This window comes from Pseudophryne corroboree, chromosome 6, assembly GCF_028390025.1.
Source record: "Pseudophryne corroboree isolate aPseCor3 chromosome 6, aPseCor3.hap2, whole genome shotgun sequence".
Classification (NCBI taxonomy): domain Eukaryota; kingdom Metazoa; phylum Chordata; class Amphibia; order Anura; family Myobatrachidae; genus Pseudophryne; species Pseudophryne corroboree.
In genome coordinates this window covers 253393072-253410941 of record NC_086449.1, presented here as the reverse complement: position 1 = coordinate 253410941, position 17870 = coordinate 253393072, and the positions used below count along the sequence as shown (strand labels likewise).

The 17870-nt window shown below is 43.8% G+C and overlaps 1 protein-coding gene across 1 annotated transcript in view; it reads left to right on the top strand.

The window, feature by feature from the left end:
- Positions 1-17870, top strand: part of MAP1A (microtubule associated protein 1A) — a 332532-nt gene that overhangs the window by 70534 nt on the left and 244128 nt on the right. Inside the window, exon 2 of the mRNA XM_063925911.1 lies at positions 15504-15605. Coding sequence (XP_063781981.1) covers positions 15504-15605 — 102 coding nt within the window. The remainder of the gene's footprint in view (positions 1-15503; positions 15606-17870) is intronic.

Genomic DNA, 17870 nt, shown 5'->3' with positions numbered 1-17870 from the left:
GGAGTTCACCAGGTATTGTCCAAGGAGGGGTATGACTCCCCAGGCTCTTGCAGCAAATCTGGATCTCTCTGCTATACTGGGTGCCTGTGAAGATCCCTGTTCCCTAGTCCGTTATTATAATAGGGATGTTATGGCTGCAATTGATATTATCGCCACTGTGCGTATAAGACCTCGTAAACCACAACGTCAAGCTCCGTGGTTCGACAACAGTGTTAGTGAGCTCAAGAAAAGGGGGCGTAGACTGGAAAGACGATGGAGGAAGACTAACCTAGTGGATGACAAAATAAAACTAATAAAGCACAACGAAGAATATCAATCAACAATAACTCGTAAGAAATTACAGTTCCTGTCAAATGAGCTCACAGCAGCAAACAATAGGCCAGCTCAACTTTTCCGCACAGTGGAGATGCTTTGCAAGCCAGCATGCCTGCAGACTGACGAGACCCTCTCCCAGGCAAGATGCAACGAGTTTGCAAACTTCTTTGCAGATAAAATATCCACCATCCGGGCTGGAATCTCCACAGTGCCATCAAAGGAGTGCCAAACTACAAAGCCTGCCAATATAAGCTACCTGCCTTCATGGACCAGCTTTGACACAGTGGACGTAAAGGACACTGCTGAAATTGCTCGGATTTTGCGTCCCACCACCTGTGATCTGGACCCAGCCTCAACCAAGCTTCTAATAGGTTGTATGGATATAATTGGTCCTGTCTTGGCAAAAAATGTTCAATGCTCTTTGCAGACAGGCATTTTTCCTGGACCCCTAAAGGAAGCAATTGTTAGACCGCTTCTTAAAAAACCTAATTTAGATCCCGACTGCATGACCAACTACAGACCGGTATCAAACCTTCCTTTCCTAGGAAAGGTTATTGAGAAAGTCGTTGCAAATCAACTGGAAACCCACCTGACAACCCATGATATTTATGATCCATTTCAATCAGGATTCAGGAGAAGACATAGCACTGAAACAGCCCTGGTGTTTGTGTTAAATGATCTTCTGATGGCAAGAGACAGAGGTGACTGTTCAATATTAATCCTTCTGGATCTCTCGGCAGCATTTGATACCGTGGACCATGGGCTTCTGATTGAGCGACTGATACATTTCTGTGGTCTGGATGGCACAGTCCTAAGCTGGTTCAAATAATTTCTCACAGGCAGGTCACAGAGAGTATCGTCTGGATTATACTCATCACCACCAGTGCCATTGCCATGTGTTGTCCCACAAGGTTCTATACTATCCCCCATGCTTTTTGCAATATACATGCTCCCATTGGGCAAAATAATCAGGTGCCATGGCCTGGACTACCACTGCTATGCAGATGATACACAACTGTACTTGTCCTTTGCTCCGGGCACTGATAATCCAATAGCAACCCTAAATGGCTGTCTAGCTGAGCTACAGGAGTGGATGAGCGCCAGTTGGCTGCGGCTGAACCCAGATAAAACAGAGGTCCTTATGATACAACCGCAACATCAAAGGACAAGACTGCAGCATAGCCAACCAACTGGAATTACACTCGGGGATTCAGAATTACAGACCAGTGATCGTGTGCGGAATCTTGGCGTTGTCCTGGATGGTGGCTTGACACTTAAACATCAGATATCAGCCACAATCAAATCCTCATTCTTTCACCTGAGGAACATAGCCAGAATCAAGCACTTAATTCCCTCAGATGATATGCCAAAAGTCATACATGCATTTGTTTAATCTCGATTAGACTACTGTAATGCCCTCTACCTTGGTCTCCCAGCAAAAGAATTGCAACGCTTACAGCTGGTGCAAAACACAGCTGCCAGACTATTAACCAACCAGCCCCGTTCTAGCCACATAACACCCATCCTCTACTCCCTTCACTGGCTGCCTGTAAGATGGCGAATCATCTTCAAGATTGGCTTACTGAGTTTCAAAGCATTACATGACCAGGGCCCAAGGTACCTGAAGCAGCTTCTGACCCTATACTGCTCCACTCGATTACTGCGATCTGTAGATGAAGGACTTTTAGCAGTACCTAGAATCTACCGTAATTCATCTGGGGGTAGAGCTTTTAGTCAAGCGGCTCCGACTCTATGGAACTCACTTCCCCGCACAGTGCGAGAGACCCCAACAATAGAATCCTTCAAAAGTAGACTCAAGACTTTCCTGTTTACTCAAGCATTTCCATAGTGTCCCTTTTAGTATCTTCATGCTTCTGTATTTTATGAAAATGTACTTCATTATTTTCTGTACTATATTATGCTATGTATCTGTTAAGCGCCTTGAGTCCTATTGGAGAAAGAGCGCTATATAAATAAAATTATTATTATTATTATTATTATTATTATTATTATTATAACTCTTATGCAATATTGGAATATTGGCTCATTGTAATACAAGTATGCAGTGGTTTGACAAACTCCCTCTCTCCCACCAGAGAGGGGTTTTTAAATATTTTGTGCTCTTTAAAAAAGTCACTATATTAAATATTGTACCCATATAGGGACATAATTGTAGTCACTACCACCTCAAACAGTACTACCATAATATTCTCTACAAACATAAACATTAAGAATGCCAAATTGATTTCTCACAAATATTTAAAATGCCCGCTCTAATATATATTGTAAATGCCTGCACCTCTTACTACCATATACGATAAAAGTTCGCTGTACATCGCTAAACACTGTATCCCATAAGAGAAAACAATACACCCACACATTATCTGAGTTCCAAAGCTTATTGATGTATATATTTGTTGTTAAAAAGGGATATGGATTCAATATATATTACAAAGTACAGTATACCTATAGTTACATGAATACAACTCACACAGTAAACAGTTAGAACATACAATTATATACAGTTATATGCAGTTTCAGTTACATGCCAGCGATACAATTACCATTCCCTCCAATGCAGCTTATGTCTCCCTCTCTCTGTAAATAAATACAGTAACTGAACTGCCAGCAACTCCTCCATCATCCTCTGAGACCAAAAAGCAAGTAACTCTCAGACCAAAAAACAGGAACTACCTTCCTGTGTGACCAGCAAAATGTGTTAACTAGTTTCTGGGGGAGGGGTTCATGATGAATCACTATTCTCTTTGTATATGCTGATCAGGTTCAGCCTTGAAGACTGCCAAATGGGCTGGCCTGAGTTTCCTGTTCATTACCTGTTTGGAGCTTCTATTGTTCTAATAGAAGTGATTTTAGCTTTTATACATGTAATCATAATTATTCGCTGCAATGTCCCACAACTTCATAACAAGTATCAAATTAATCTACACATTAAGCTGGTTGTTTTAATAGTAAATATGACAGGTGTATCTGGTTCCGTTCAAATAATACACATTCATGACATTAATTCATTAGGTAATTTTAAATCATCATGATGTCTGGCGCTTGATATTATTATAATTATGTACTGTATGAAATTAGTGTCGAATCCATCTCTGTGGCATGTCCGTGTAAATGCGTGTGTTACCATATATTGCTGTGCTCGCTGCGCGTATTTGCAAGTATAGCAACTTAAATTTGTGTAGTTTGTATGTTCTCTTTATGTAATATTTTTTTTTACTTCGACAACATACATTAACTATAAACTACTGTATATACTACAATTGAATCAAGAATTGCAAAATATTACATTTGTGATTACTACACAAGATAGTTCCAGAACAAAATCAGCCCTTCTATTACAGTTAACTACATACATTGAATTACAAAATACTGTATCATTTTTTGTATTTCCTACACAGTTAAAGAAAGACACATTGTAAACTGCAATATTGATAGCAACAGAGTTCAATGGTATAAGTCATAATAATATTGATACCTAAAAGCATTCCTTATCTGAACAGATTTAATAAAAACAACCCTGTTCAAACTACCAGCTTGTATTAAGTTTCCAAGAGCACAATTTTTAAATATTATTACAAAGGAGACTGATAAAATATGTATAAGAAAAAGATTTATTAACACTACAAAAAAATATATTTACTTAGTTCCAGTTAAATGAATACACAATTAAATGATTCACTTGATTCAGCGCATTAAGAACCCATATTCAGTGAGCAGCCCTCAAGTGTAAACATGCACCCTAAAATCTTAATGGGAAAGAATTGGCACAGCTTTTCATCACTCAATAGAGAAGTCTAAACAATGGCAGTCTTTTGTAGGTTTTAAATTCAATGTCAATGAATAATGATGCAATAATATCTTTAGACAGTAGATGGCAGTGTTATGTAAGTAGAGCAATACACATATAACTACTGCTTATACAATAAGACAGTATTATATATCTAAGAATACAAATATAAAAAAAAATTCTGTCTACAGTCAACATTTTCTTGGGATAGCGGACATTTTTTAGTCCCTCTCCTTGTTTATTGGGTTCTTAGACAATTATTATCTGATTTAGGGAGGGAGGTTCTAAAGAAAATACGACCAAAACTGTAAAAATTCTGTTTTATGAGTTTTGGCCACATTCCCATATGCACCAAATTCCAGAATGCAATTTATTACGAAGTTTGGACCCACCATTACCCAATAGAAGCCTATGGGCACCTTTTCCCATTGTCCCTGAGAGGGATCCAATGGGATCCCTCCCAGCAACCCCCCCCCCCCCCCTCCCCACCGCACCGCATGAGTCACTCGGAAGTCCTTGTATAGCAGAGGGCAGCTCTTATCGGGAGAGCCGACCTTTGCGATTTTAATAGCATTTCTAGGAAAATACCGGTATTATTATGTACATACACAGTATGTATAAAAACATTCATCTGTACATTTTATCGGCTAAGCAATTCTTTTATTTTTTTGTGAGAGCAAATACTCCGCAATTACAACATCGATTTTGATGGTTCAAGTGTCAATCAATAGGGGGTGTGTGTGTGTGTGTGTGTGTGTGTGTGTGTGTGTGTGTGTGTGTGTGGGAGGGGGAAAGCGGGGAGGGGGGTGTGTGTTTTTTTCCTTTGGGTTGTAAATTGCAGTAAAGTCCTTGCCAATTTTTTCCTGCCCTAAATCCAGTTAATACAAAATTATTTCTAAATACTGTATCCCAGACGTTTAATGTATCGAAAGGTTTACACCTTTGGTATACAGTAAATGTGCAGTAAAATTTCAGGATACAGTAAACTGTTGGGATACAGTAAACTTTAGATGAACGCATTGTAGAACACACAATACATTTTTTTCCCTTAATTTTGAGCAACACAGTTGACTAGTGGGGCATTTATCCCATTAAAGGCGGGATGTACCAAGCCGTGAAGAGAGAAAAAGTGCATAAATTGATTAAAGCAACCTATCAGCATCTGTCATTACAAAGACTATGGGGGTAATTCTGAGTTGATCGCAGCAGGATTTTTGTTAGCAGTTGGGCAAAACCATGTGCACTGCAGGGGGGACAGATATAACATGTGCAGAGAGAGTTAGATTTGGGTGTGGTGTGTTCAATCTGCAATCTAAATTGCAGTGTAAAAATAAAGCAGCCAGTATTTACCCTGCACAGAAATAAAATAACCCACCCAAAATCTAACTCTTTCTGCACATGTTATATCTGCCTCCCCTGCAGTGCACATTGGCCCTCATTCCGAGTTGTTCGCTCGGTAAATTTCATCGCATCGCAGCGATTTTCCGCTTAGTGCGCATGCGCAATGTCCGCACTGCGACTGCGCCAAGTAAATTTGCTATGAAGTTAGGATTTTTACTCACGGCTTTTTCTTCGCTCAGGCGATCGTAGTGTGATTGACAGGAAATGGGTGTTTCTGGGCGGAAACAGGCCGTTTTATGGGCGTGTGGGAAAAAACGCTACCGTTTCCGGAAAAAACGCAGGAGTGGCTGGAGAAACGGGGGAGTGTCTGGGCGAACGCTGGGTGTGTTTGTGACGTCAAACCAGGAACGACAAGCACTGAACTGATCGCAGATGCCGAGTAAGTCTGAAGCTACTCTGAAACTGCTAAGAAGTTTGTAATCGCAAAATTGCGAATACGTCGTTCGCAATTTTAAGATGCTAAGATTCACTCCCAGTAGGCGGCGGCTTAGCGTGAGCAACTCTGCTAAAATCGCCTTGCGAGCGAACAACTCGGAATGACCTCCATTGTTTTGCCCAACTGCTAAATAAATTCCTGCTGCGATCAACTTGGAATTACCCTCTATGTTAGATAAATGACAGATGCTGATAGGCTGCTTTGGGAAATGTTTCCACTTTTTTTTTCTTCTTCAAGGCTTGATAAATCTCCCCAATAGATACAGAGGCATCACAAGGCGGGTACTGGGGGTGTGGCCCGCACCCAGGTGTGACGCCTGGAAGTGGTGACACCAAAATGTGGGCTCCTCCGCAGTGACAGGAGCCAGGTGCGCTACAGCACCCGTCGCTGTCATAGAAGAGGAGCCAACAGCGCTGGGAGACAGTCTCCAGGGGCAGCCCAGTACAGCCTGGCATCTCTGTAGATGATGGCCACGCCCCTGGAGTGAAAATCCCACAAGACCACACCCATTTATGTACAGACACGCCCCCTTTACTGTGAGCCCGCCCTCGGAGTGATTATTATGTGAGGCCATGCCCCCTTTTATGGCCACTCCCCCTTTTTGCCACGAGCGCGCACCGGGTGTCACCATACCGGTGACGCCTCTGCATAAATATAGCAAATGGGAATCAAAACTGCAGGTATTCTTTAACTGCTGTATGAAATATATATTTATAGAGACAAGCAAAGTTTTCAAAACTGTTTTTATAAAAATGTATCTAATGTATAATATAATTCTGTCAGATTTCTGTCCCTGACATGTGCAGTCATGGGCACGTGGTCCCAGGAGGGGAGATACCTAGCGACCTGGTAAATGTCCGTAGTACTAGCTCTGTATTTAACATTAATATGTAGTTTGTTTCAAAAGTCGAATTTGGACTTAAATGTTCCAATCCATTCTAACAGCAGCTGCAGCTGTAGAAATTCTGCAGATTCAGATCTACAAATACCCAATGATGTGCGCACAAATATGATGTTTGGGGTCTGTGCAGACGGAAGACCCATTCTGCGAATGTGCAGAACAGATATTGCGATATCGCTCACAGACCTGTCAGGTGCAGTATGGTTCACATATGGCGGCATTTGGGGGATGGCAACTGTTCTTTAAAATGGAGGTGCATCACTCCGTTTTGAAGGAGTGATGGGTCCAGGGTCTGCATCCTCAGACACAGACTTCCTGGTCTCGGGTGTCCGGATCCAATGGCCAGCCTGAGTAAGAATCAGCTTACGCAGGCTGGTCGATGCCTTGGAGAACCAGCACTCAGATCCTGGCCAATGCAAGCAGGAGGCGTCTATCTCCTATAGACGCCTCCTACTGCATTTGCATTTTAATGATACGGATTTGCACATCCGCTACCTTGCGGCTGTGCAATTCCATACAATCGTGAATCAGACCCACAGTGCGGAACACACCCCATCCAAATCTAACTCTCTCTACACATGTTACATCTGCCCCACCTACAGTGTAACATGGTTTTGCCCATTAGTATGCTTTTTTGGTTTGCTAACAAACCTGAATAAGGCCCATGGAGAGCAAACAGTGTTACCCGACAGAAAAATGGCCTTCTTGGTATTAGATTATTTGCTATAACTGAACATTTGCTGAGGCCCAACAATCTAATATACTAAATATTAGAGATGAGCGGGTTCGGTTTCTCTGAATCCGAACCCGCCCGAACTTCATGGTTTTTTTCACGGGTCCGAGCAGACTCGGATCCTCCCGCCTTGCTCGGTTAACCCGAGCGCGCCCGAACGTCATCATGACGCTGTCGGATTCTCGCGAGACTCGGATTCTATATAAGGAGCCGCGCGTCGCCGCCATTTTCACACGTGCATTGAGATTGATAGTGAGAGGACGTGGCTGGCGTCCTCTCCATTTAGATTATAAGAGAGAGAGATTTACTGGAGCTTAGGACTAGGAGGAGTACTGTAGAAGTGTAGAGAGTGCAGAGAGTTTACTAGTGAGTGACCACCAGACAGTGCAGTTTATTTAATATATCCGTTCTCTGCCTGAAAAAAGCGATACACACAGTGACTCAGTCACATACCATATCTGTGTGCACTGCTCAGGCTCAGCCCAGTGTGCTGCATCATCTATATATATTATATATCTGTCTGACTGCTCAGCTCACACAGCTTATAATTGTGGGGGAGACTGGGGAGCACTGCAGTGCCAGTTATAGGTTATAGCAGGAGCCAGGAGTACATAATATTATATAGTGAGTGACCACCAGACAGTGCAGTTTATTTAATATATCCGTTCTCTGCCTGAAAAAAGCGATACACACAGTGACTCAGTCACATACCATATCTGTGTGCACTGCTCAGGCTCAGCCCAGTGTGCTGCATCATCTATATATATTATATATCTGTCTGACTGCTCAGCTCACACAGCTTATAATTGTGGGGGAGACTGGGGAGCACTGCAGTGCCAGTTATAGGTTATAGCAGGAGCCAGGAGTACATAATATTATATTAAAATTAAACAGTGCACACTTTTGCTGCAGGAGTGCCACTGCCAGTGTGACTGACCAGTGACCTGACCACACTGACCACCAGTATAGTTAGTAGTATACTTATATTGTGATTGCCTGAAAAAGTTAAACACTCGTCGTGTGACTTCACTTGTGTGTTGTTGTTTTTTTTATTCTATAAAAATAAAACTCATTCTGCTGACAGACAGTGTCCAGCAGGTCCGTCATTATATAATATATAATATATACCTGTCCGGCTGCAGTAGTGATATATATATATTTTTTATATCATTTATCATCCAGTCGCAGCAGACACAGTACGGTAGTTCACGGCTATGGCTACCTCTGTGTCTGCACTCGGCAGGCAGTCCGTCCATAATTGTATACCACCTAACCGTGGTTTTTTTTTCTTCTTTATACATACATACTACTACGACATCTCTTTATCAACCAGTCTATATTAGCAGCAGACACAGTACAGTACGGTAGTTCACGGCTGTGGCTACCTCTGTGTCTGCACTCGGCAGGCAGTCCGACCATAATTGTATACCACCTAACCGTGTTTTTTTTTTCTTTCTTCTTTATACATACATAGTTACATAGACATCTCTTTATCAACCAGTCTATATTAGCAGCAGACACAGTACAGTACGGTAGTTCACGGCTGTGGCTACCTCTGTGTCTGCACTCGGCAGGCAGTCCGTCCATAATTGTATACCACCTAACCGTGGTTTTTTTTTCTTTCTTCTTTATACATACATAGTTACATAGACATCTCTTTATCAACCAGTCTATATTAGCAGCAGACACAGTACAGTACGGTAGTTCACGGCTGTGGCTACCTCTGTGTCTGCACTCGGCAGGCAGTCCGTCCATAATTGTATACCACCTAACCGTGGTTTTTTTTTCTTTCTTCTTTATACATACATACTACTACGACATCTCTTTATCAACCAGTCTATATTATTAGCAGCAGACACAGTACAGTACGGTAGTTCACGGCTGTGGCTACCTCTGTGTCTGCACTCGGCAGGCAGTCCGTCCATAATTGTATACCACCTAACCGTGTTTTTTTTTTCTTTCTTCTTTATACATACATAGTTACATAGACATCTCTTTATCAACCAGTCTATATTAGCAGCAGACACAGTACAGTACGGTAGTTCACGGCTGTGGCTACCTCTGTGTCTGCACTCGGCAGGCAGTCCATAATTGTATACTAGTATCCATCTCCATTGTTTACCTGAGGTGCCTTTTAGTTGTGCCTATTAAAATATGGAGAACAAAAATGTTGAGGTTCCAAAATTAGGGAAAGATCAAGATCCACTTCCACCTCGTGCTGAAGCTGCTGCCACTAGTCATGGCCGAGACGATGAAATGCCAGCAACGTCGTCTGCCAAGGCCGATGCCCAATGTCATAGTACAGAGCATGTCAAATCCAAAACACCAAATATCAGAAAAAAAAGGACTCCAAAACCTAAAATAAAATTGTCGGAGGAGAAGCGTAAACTTGCCAATATGCCATTTACGACACGGAGTGGCAAGGAACGGCTGAGGCCCTGGCCTATGTTCATGGCTAGTGGTTCAGCTTCACATGAGGATGGAAGCACTCAGCCTCTCGCTAGAAAAATGAAAAGACTCAAGCTGGCAAAAGCAGCACAGCAAAGAACTGTGCATTCTTCGAAATCCCAAATCCACAAGGAGAGTCCAATTGTGTCGGTTGCGATGCCTGACCTTCCCAACACTGGACGTGAAGAGCATGCGCCTTCCACCATTTGCACGCCCCCTGCAAGTGCTGGAAGGAGCACCCGCAGTCCAGTTCCTGATAGTCAGATTGAAGATGTCAGTGTTGAAGTACACCAGGATGAGGAGGATATGGGTGTTGCTGGCGCTGGGGAGGAAATTGACCAGGAGGATTCTGATGGTGAGGTGGTTTGTTTAAGTCAGGCACCCGGGGAGACACCTGTTGTCCGTGGGAGGAATATGGCCGTTGACATGCCAGGTGAAAATACCAAAAAAATCAGCTCTTCGGTGTGGAGGTATTTCACCAGAAATGCGGACAACAGGTGTCAAGCCGTGTGTTCCCTTTGTCAAGCTGTAATAAGTAGGGGTAAGGACGTTAACCACCTCGGAACATCCTCCCTTATACGTCACCTGCAGCGCATTCATAATAAGTCAGTGACAAGTTCAAAAACTTTGGGTGACAGCGGAAGCAGTCCACTGACCAGTAAATCCCTTCCTCTTGTAACCAAGCTCACGCAAACCACCCCACCAACTCCCTCAGTGTCAATTTCCTCCTTCCCCAGGAATGCCAATAGTCCTGCAGGCCATGTCACTGGCAATTCTGACGATTCCTCTCCTGCCTGGGATTCCTCCGATGCATCCTTGCGTGTAACGCCTACTGCTGCTGGCGCTGCTGTTGTTGCTGCTGGGAGTCGATGGTCATCCCAGAGGGGAAGTCGTAAGCCCACTTGTACTACTTCCAGTAAGCAATTGACTGTTCAACAGTCCTTTGCGAGGAAGATGAAATATCACAGCAGTCATCCTGCTGCAAAGCGGATAACTGAGGCCTTGACAACTATGTTGGTGTTAGACGTGCGTCCGGTATCCGCCGTTAGTTCACAGGGAACTAGACAATTTATTGAGGCAGTGTGCCCCCGTTACCAAATACCATCTAGGTTCCACTTCTCTAGGCAGGCGATACCGAGAATGTACACGGACGTCAGAAAAAGACTCACCAGTGTCCTAAAAAATGCAGTTGTACCCAATGTCCACTTAACCACGGACATGTGGACAAGTGGAGCAGGGCAGGGTCAGGACTATATGACTGTGACAGCCCACTGGGTAGATGTATGGACTCCCGCCGCAAGAACAGCAGCGGCGGCACCAGTAGCAGCATCTCGCAAACGCCAACTCTTTCCTAGGCAGGCTACGCTTTGTATCACCGCTTTCCAGAATACGCACACAGCTGAAAACCTCTTACGGCAACTGAGGAAGATCATCGCGGAATGGCTTACCCCAATTGGACTCTCCTGTGGATTTGTGGCATCGGACAACGCCAGCAATATTGTGTGTGCATTAAATATGGGCAAATTCCAGCACGTCCCATGTTTTGCACATACCTTGAATTTGGTGGTGCAGAATTTTTTAAAAAACGACAGGGGCGTGCAAGAGATGCTGTCGGTGGCCAGAAGAATTGCGGGACACTTTCGGCGTACAGGCACCACGTACAGAAGACTGGAGCACCACCAAAAACTACTGAACCTGCCCTGCCATCATCTGAAGCAAGAAGTGGTAACGAGGTGGAATTCAACCCTCTATATGCTTCAGAGGTTGGAGGAGCAGCAAAAGGCCATTCAAGCCTATACAATTGAGCACGATATAGTAGGTGGAATGCACCTGTCTCAAGCGCAGTGGAGAATGATTTCAACGTTGTGCAAGGTTCTGATGCCCTTTGAACTTGCCACACGTGAAGTCAGTTCAGACACTGCCAGCCTGAGTCAGGTCATTCCCCTCATCAGGCTTTTGCAGAAGAAGCTGGAGACATTGAAGGAGGAGCTAACACGGAGCGATTCCGCTAGGCATGTGGGACTTGTGGATGGAGCCCTTAATTCGCTTAACAAGGATTCACGGGTGGTCAATCTGTTGAAATCAGAGCACTACATTTTGGCCACCGTGCTCGATCCTAGATTTAAAGCCTACCTTGGATCTCTCTTTCCGGCAGACACAAGTCTGCTGGGGTTGAAAGACCTGCTGGTGACAAAATTGTCAAGTCAAGCGGAACGCGACCTGTCAACATCTCCTCCTTCACATTCTCCCGCAACTGGGGGTGCGAGGAAAAGGCTCAGAATTCCGAGCCCACCCGCTGGCGGTGATGCAGGGCAGTCTGGAGCGACTGCTGATGCTGACATCTGGTCCGGACTGAAGGACCTGACAACGATTACGGACATGTCGTCTACTGTCACTGCATATGATTCTCTCAACATTGATAGAATGGTGGAGGATTATATGAGTGACCGCATCCAAGTAGGCACGTCACACAGTCCGTACTTATACTGGCAGGAAAAAGAGGCAATTTGGAGGCCCTTGCACAAACTGGCTTTATTCTACCTAAGTTGCCCTCCCACAAGTGTGTACTCCGAAAGAGTGTTTAGTGCCGCCGCTCACCTTGTCAGCAATCGGCGTACGAGGTTACATCCAGAAAATGTGGAGAAGATGATGTTCATTAAAATGAATTATAATCAATTCCTCTGCGGAGACATTGACCAGCAGCAATTGCCTCCACAAAGTACACAGGGAGCTGAGATGGTGGATTCCAGTGGGGACGAATTGATAATCTGTGAGGAGGGGGATGTACACGGTGATATATCGGAGGGTGATGATGAGGTGGACATCTTGCCTCTGTAGAGCCAGTTTGTGCAAGGAGAGATTAATTGCTTCTTTTTTGGGGGGGGTCCAAACCAACCCGTCATATCAGTCACAGTCGTGTGGCAGACCCTGTCACTGAAATGATGGGTTGGTTAAAGTGTGCATGTCCTGTTTTGTTTATACAACATAAGGGTGGGTGGGAGGGCCCAAGGACAATTCCATCTTGCACCTCTTTTTTCTTTTCTTTTTCTTTGCATCATGTGCTGATTGGGGAGGGTTTTTTGGAAGGGACATCCTGTGTGACACTGCAGTGCCACTCCTAAATGGGCCCGGTGTTTGTGTCGGCCACTAGGGTCGCTAATCTTACTCACACAGTCAGCTACCTCATTGCGCCTCTTTTTTTCTTTGCGTCATGTGCTGTTTGGGGAGGGTTTTTTGGAAGGGACATCCTGCGTGACACTGCAGTGCCACTCCTAGATGGGCCCGGTGTTTGTGTCGGCCACTAGGGTCGCTAATCTTACTCACACAGCTACCTCATTGCGCCTCTTTTTTTCTTTGCGTCATGTGCTGTTTGGGGAGGGTTTTTTGGAAGGGACATCCTGCGTGACACTGCAGTGCCACTCCTAGATGGGCCCGGTGTTTGTGTCGGCCACTAGGGTCGCTAATCTTACTCACACAGCTACCTCATTGCGCCTCTTTTTTTCTTTGCGTCATGTGCTGTTTGGGGAGGGTTTTTTGGAAGGGCCATCCTGCGTGACACTGCAGTGCCACTCCTAGATGGGCCCGGTGTTTGTGTCGGCCACTAGGGTCGCTAATCTTACTCACACAGCGACCTCGGTGCAAATTTTAGGACTAAAAATAATATTGTGAGGTGTGAGGTATTCAGAATAGACTGAAAATGAGTGTAAATTATGGTTTTTGAGGTTAATAATACTTTGGGATCAAAATGACCCCCAAATTCTATGATTTAAGCTGTTTTTTAGTGTTTTTTGAAAAAAACACCCGAATCCAAAACACACCCGAATCCGACAAAAAAAATTCGGTGAGGTTTTGCCAAAACGCGTTCGAACCCAAAACACGGCCGCGGAACCGAACCCAAAACCAAAACACAAAACCCGAAAAATTTCAGGCGCTCATCTCTACTAAATATAAGACTGGCACTATTGCCGTATTGGCTTTGCAAGATTGCAGTGCCAGTTACAGACATATACGAAACTAGTTACTGGTCACCCACTTGGCAGATTATTCCTTTGTAATGGTGATTATCTCTGCTTACACAATATGTGCCAGCTTGGTTGCATACAGATCAGTAATGTGCACAATTAGCAGTGTAGTAATATGTAATTTGTGTATTAGTGCTGCTCATGGAAGTCAGTCCCGAGTTCCCTATTGCAGCGAAAGAAATTCCCTGCATTCAGCAGATTGTAGTTTTTTATGAGCTGGCCCAGGGGCAGCTACTGTATGGTTCTTGGTACAGCAGCACTATATACAGAATTTATACTGTAGCTACATGTAATAGAATCATTTCTGAGATAGCAGCCCATGAGTCAGCAGCATCCTCCTGCAACAGACTAATTCCTCTGCCAAAGCTTTGAATTACAGTCAATTGTGGGACTGCTGATATGAGCCCTTGGTACCAAGTAACGGTACCATAGTGATAGCCACATACTTTAGGCGTTATGTACTGTGACTGAGAGCTGATGATTGCACTAATTACCCTTCTGTCACTGCCAAAAGTCATCTACAATAGTTCCCTCGTAGCTATCATGCCTTGCAAGCCGGCGAGATAGGTAACAATCAGCCCCTTTAGCTAAATGTATGCATCCAAAATCATGCATTTCAGTAAAGAAACAAAACTCTCTTATTGAAGACATTTTATTTGTAACAGGTTACAAATTAATAATAATTGATTGATTATTGAAAACAAATAGTATACCTAATTATTAAGGGATTTTGTTGCGTGTGAAAAACACAGCTGAAAGGTCTATTTTGCAAATGTATCCCTTATGTTATATTTAATCTTTCATTTGCTAAAGTTTCTAGCAAAGTGCGTTTAGTACATAGCTGTCCTGTAGAGATTATATTATTAGACAATTCCCACCACCGCATTGCGCATCCCACCTGATGAGGTTTGACTTGCCTAACTCAGATGATCGCCCCGTGCCTCCTACCTCAGTGAGGAGAGGGCCATTCAGGGCTGGAAACTGGAGGGGAAGCACAACTCCTTTTACCACGGACATGTGAATTACATCCACCCCTTTTTTTGGATGGACGTTTTGGATGGACGTTTATGCTTTTATCATTTTAATTTACATTTGGAGAGGGGGGTGGCATTACCCAATTCAGAGATATTCCTTAAAACATAACCTGTTGAGTTTGGTTGAGCAGAATGTTGAGTACCCAGTTGCTGTAACTTGTCTGCAGGAAGGACTGAAAGATCAAGTCATAAACGCTTATCCTACAGTGGTGATATCCACGAGTTTTATGTAATAGACCACATATATATTTTACTACCTATGCTATTTATGTTTTACGGTTTTAAGGAAGCTGAGGGCCACATACTGTAAATATTTGTAAATATATTAAGATACTTTTCTATGCAGTCTAGGCAGATAGAAAATGACATATTATATTAAATAACATATTGGTATTTGCTTTACAGGAATTCGCTCATGGAATATTAGTCTTGAATCCTGTGATCTAGATGAGCAGCTGAAGCTCTTTGTGACAAGACATCTTGCTCATTTTTCTCCAGATGTCAAAGGTTTGAAAATATTATTGTTTTCTTATACATAAGTCACGTTTTCACTTAAACATAGTGCAAATGCACATTTAGTGCAAATGCTATTAAAATAAGGTGTGCTACTTTACTATAATACAATCAGTTTGCTTGTATCATATATTTTTTTCCGTAGAGATCATATTCATGTTAGTATTAATGATTTACAGATTTAAATGTCATTAAATTACCATGGCAACCACAGTGAGATGACAACTTTTGAATATTCCCAGCATACAGTAATACTCAACCTCTCATTTTACTCTGACATCATGTGACCATCATGGATGTAGGTGAGGGGAGGAGGTAAAACCTGCACTTATCGGGCCTGATTGTGAGTCATACATGAATGGATATATTTACTAATGTACGGGTTTTTAGAAATGGAGATGTTGCCCGTGGCAACCAATCAGATTCTATCTCTTATCTTTTAGAAGGTGCTAGATAAATGATTAGTAGCATCTGATTCGTTGCTATGGGCAACAATGCAACTTCTACAAACCAACGCTTTAGTAGATATACCACAAAGTGTAAGTGCCGATGGCCATGGCAGTCAGATTTACTACCTTAAGCTAATGCAAGTATCTGCATGGCTAATGAAAGTTCCCATAGGGTTTCAAGCTGGAAGTTGCACTGCTTGCTGTTTCTCCATCCTTAGCCACAACCATGGTCATTAGTAACGCCACCTGCACCTGCCCCATGCTGGATGCAACAAATCAGTTAGAAATAAGATTCACTTCGCTGCATGTGTGACTAAGAAAAGTGCAGAACTATAGCTACTTGCCCACACCGCTCCCATGATACTCAGACGAGACAGATCTCTTGTGTGCAACCACAAATGCCCATTTCACACAAGTCTAAATCTGGCCAACATAAAACTGAACTAGAACCACCTGGAGCATTGGTGCATCTATAATGGGTTCAGTCTGTCAAGGGGGGCCACGCCGCACACACTGACCCATGTTTGATTACTTTTCCTGAGACCCCCATCGGCACTGCAGCCATGGCAAAATTCACCAGGAAAATTGACAACACGCATGCACAGTAATGATACATCATCGAAACATGGTGGGAGTCATGCTTCCGGAGACCTGCACATGCGCAGTAGACTCTGGCACAATCCCAGAGTTTAAGTGCAGTAGAGGGGAGGATGCCTGCACAGAGTCTGTATGGAGCCCCTCCTCTGTTAATCTGCCTCTGACCTGGAAATATGCAAAAATTAATAAATGTGCTTCTTCGCATGTGCTGTCTGCTACAACTCACTGTTTGCTGCTGTATACAGAGCTGCGGCCAAGTAAGAATCATGCCCATAGTATAGCAGTATATTGCAGCATGGATAGGAAGATGAGACAATTGCATCCCACACGTTGACAAGTGGTGCGGCTTTGGATGGTCTTGCTTTTCGAACATAGGGGGTAATTCAGAGTTGATTGCAGCAGCAAATTTGTTAGCAGTTGGGCAAAACCCATGTGCACTGCAGATATAAAAGAGAGTTAGATTTGGGTGGGTTATATTGTTTCTGTGCAGGGTAAATACTGGCGGCTCTATTTTTACACTGCAATTTAGATTTCAGTTTGAACACACCTCACCCAAATCTAACTCTCTCTGCACATGTTATATCTGCCCCCCCCCCCCCTTGCAGTGCACATGGTTTTGCCCAACTGCTAACAAATTTGCTGCTGCGATCAACTCTGAATTAGGCACATATTGATCTTATGGCAGAGTAATGGGGAACTACTTAGTCTAAAGGATAGAGGAATCCTTGGGGTTTTGGCCTTGTCAGGCATAAGGAGGAATGTGTGCTTCCTGCGAGTACGTAAGTCTTTATATTATAGCGCACATTGTGGCATGGACTTTCTGTGTGCAGAAGATAACAGTAGGGGTGTAGTATGTGATGCCGGCAGGCCTTGCTCCCGGTGGCCAGCATACCGGCGCCGGAATCCCGACCGCCGGCATACCGACAGCTGGGCGAGCGCAAATGAGGCCCTGGCGGGATCACTGCGCTTGCCACGCTGCGGGCACGGTGTCGCGCTACCACGCTATCTATTCTCCCTCCAGGGGGGTCATGACCCCCAAAAGGGAGAAAAGCTGTCGGTATGCCGGCGGACGAGGATTCCGGCGCCGGTATGGTGGTCGTCGGGAGCCCAGCCGCCGGCAACCTGAAGACCACCCTTACAGTGGTACTAGAGATTGTGAGGCCTAAACAGACTAATCTACCGTATATTATAACTTTAAGTGGTTAAAAAAAAA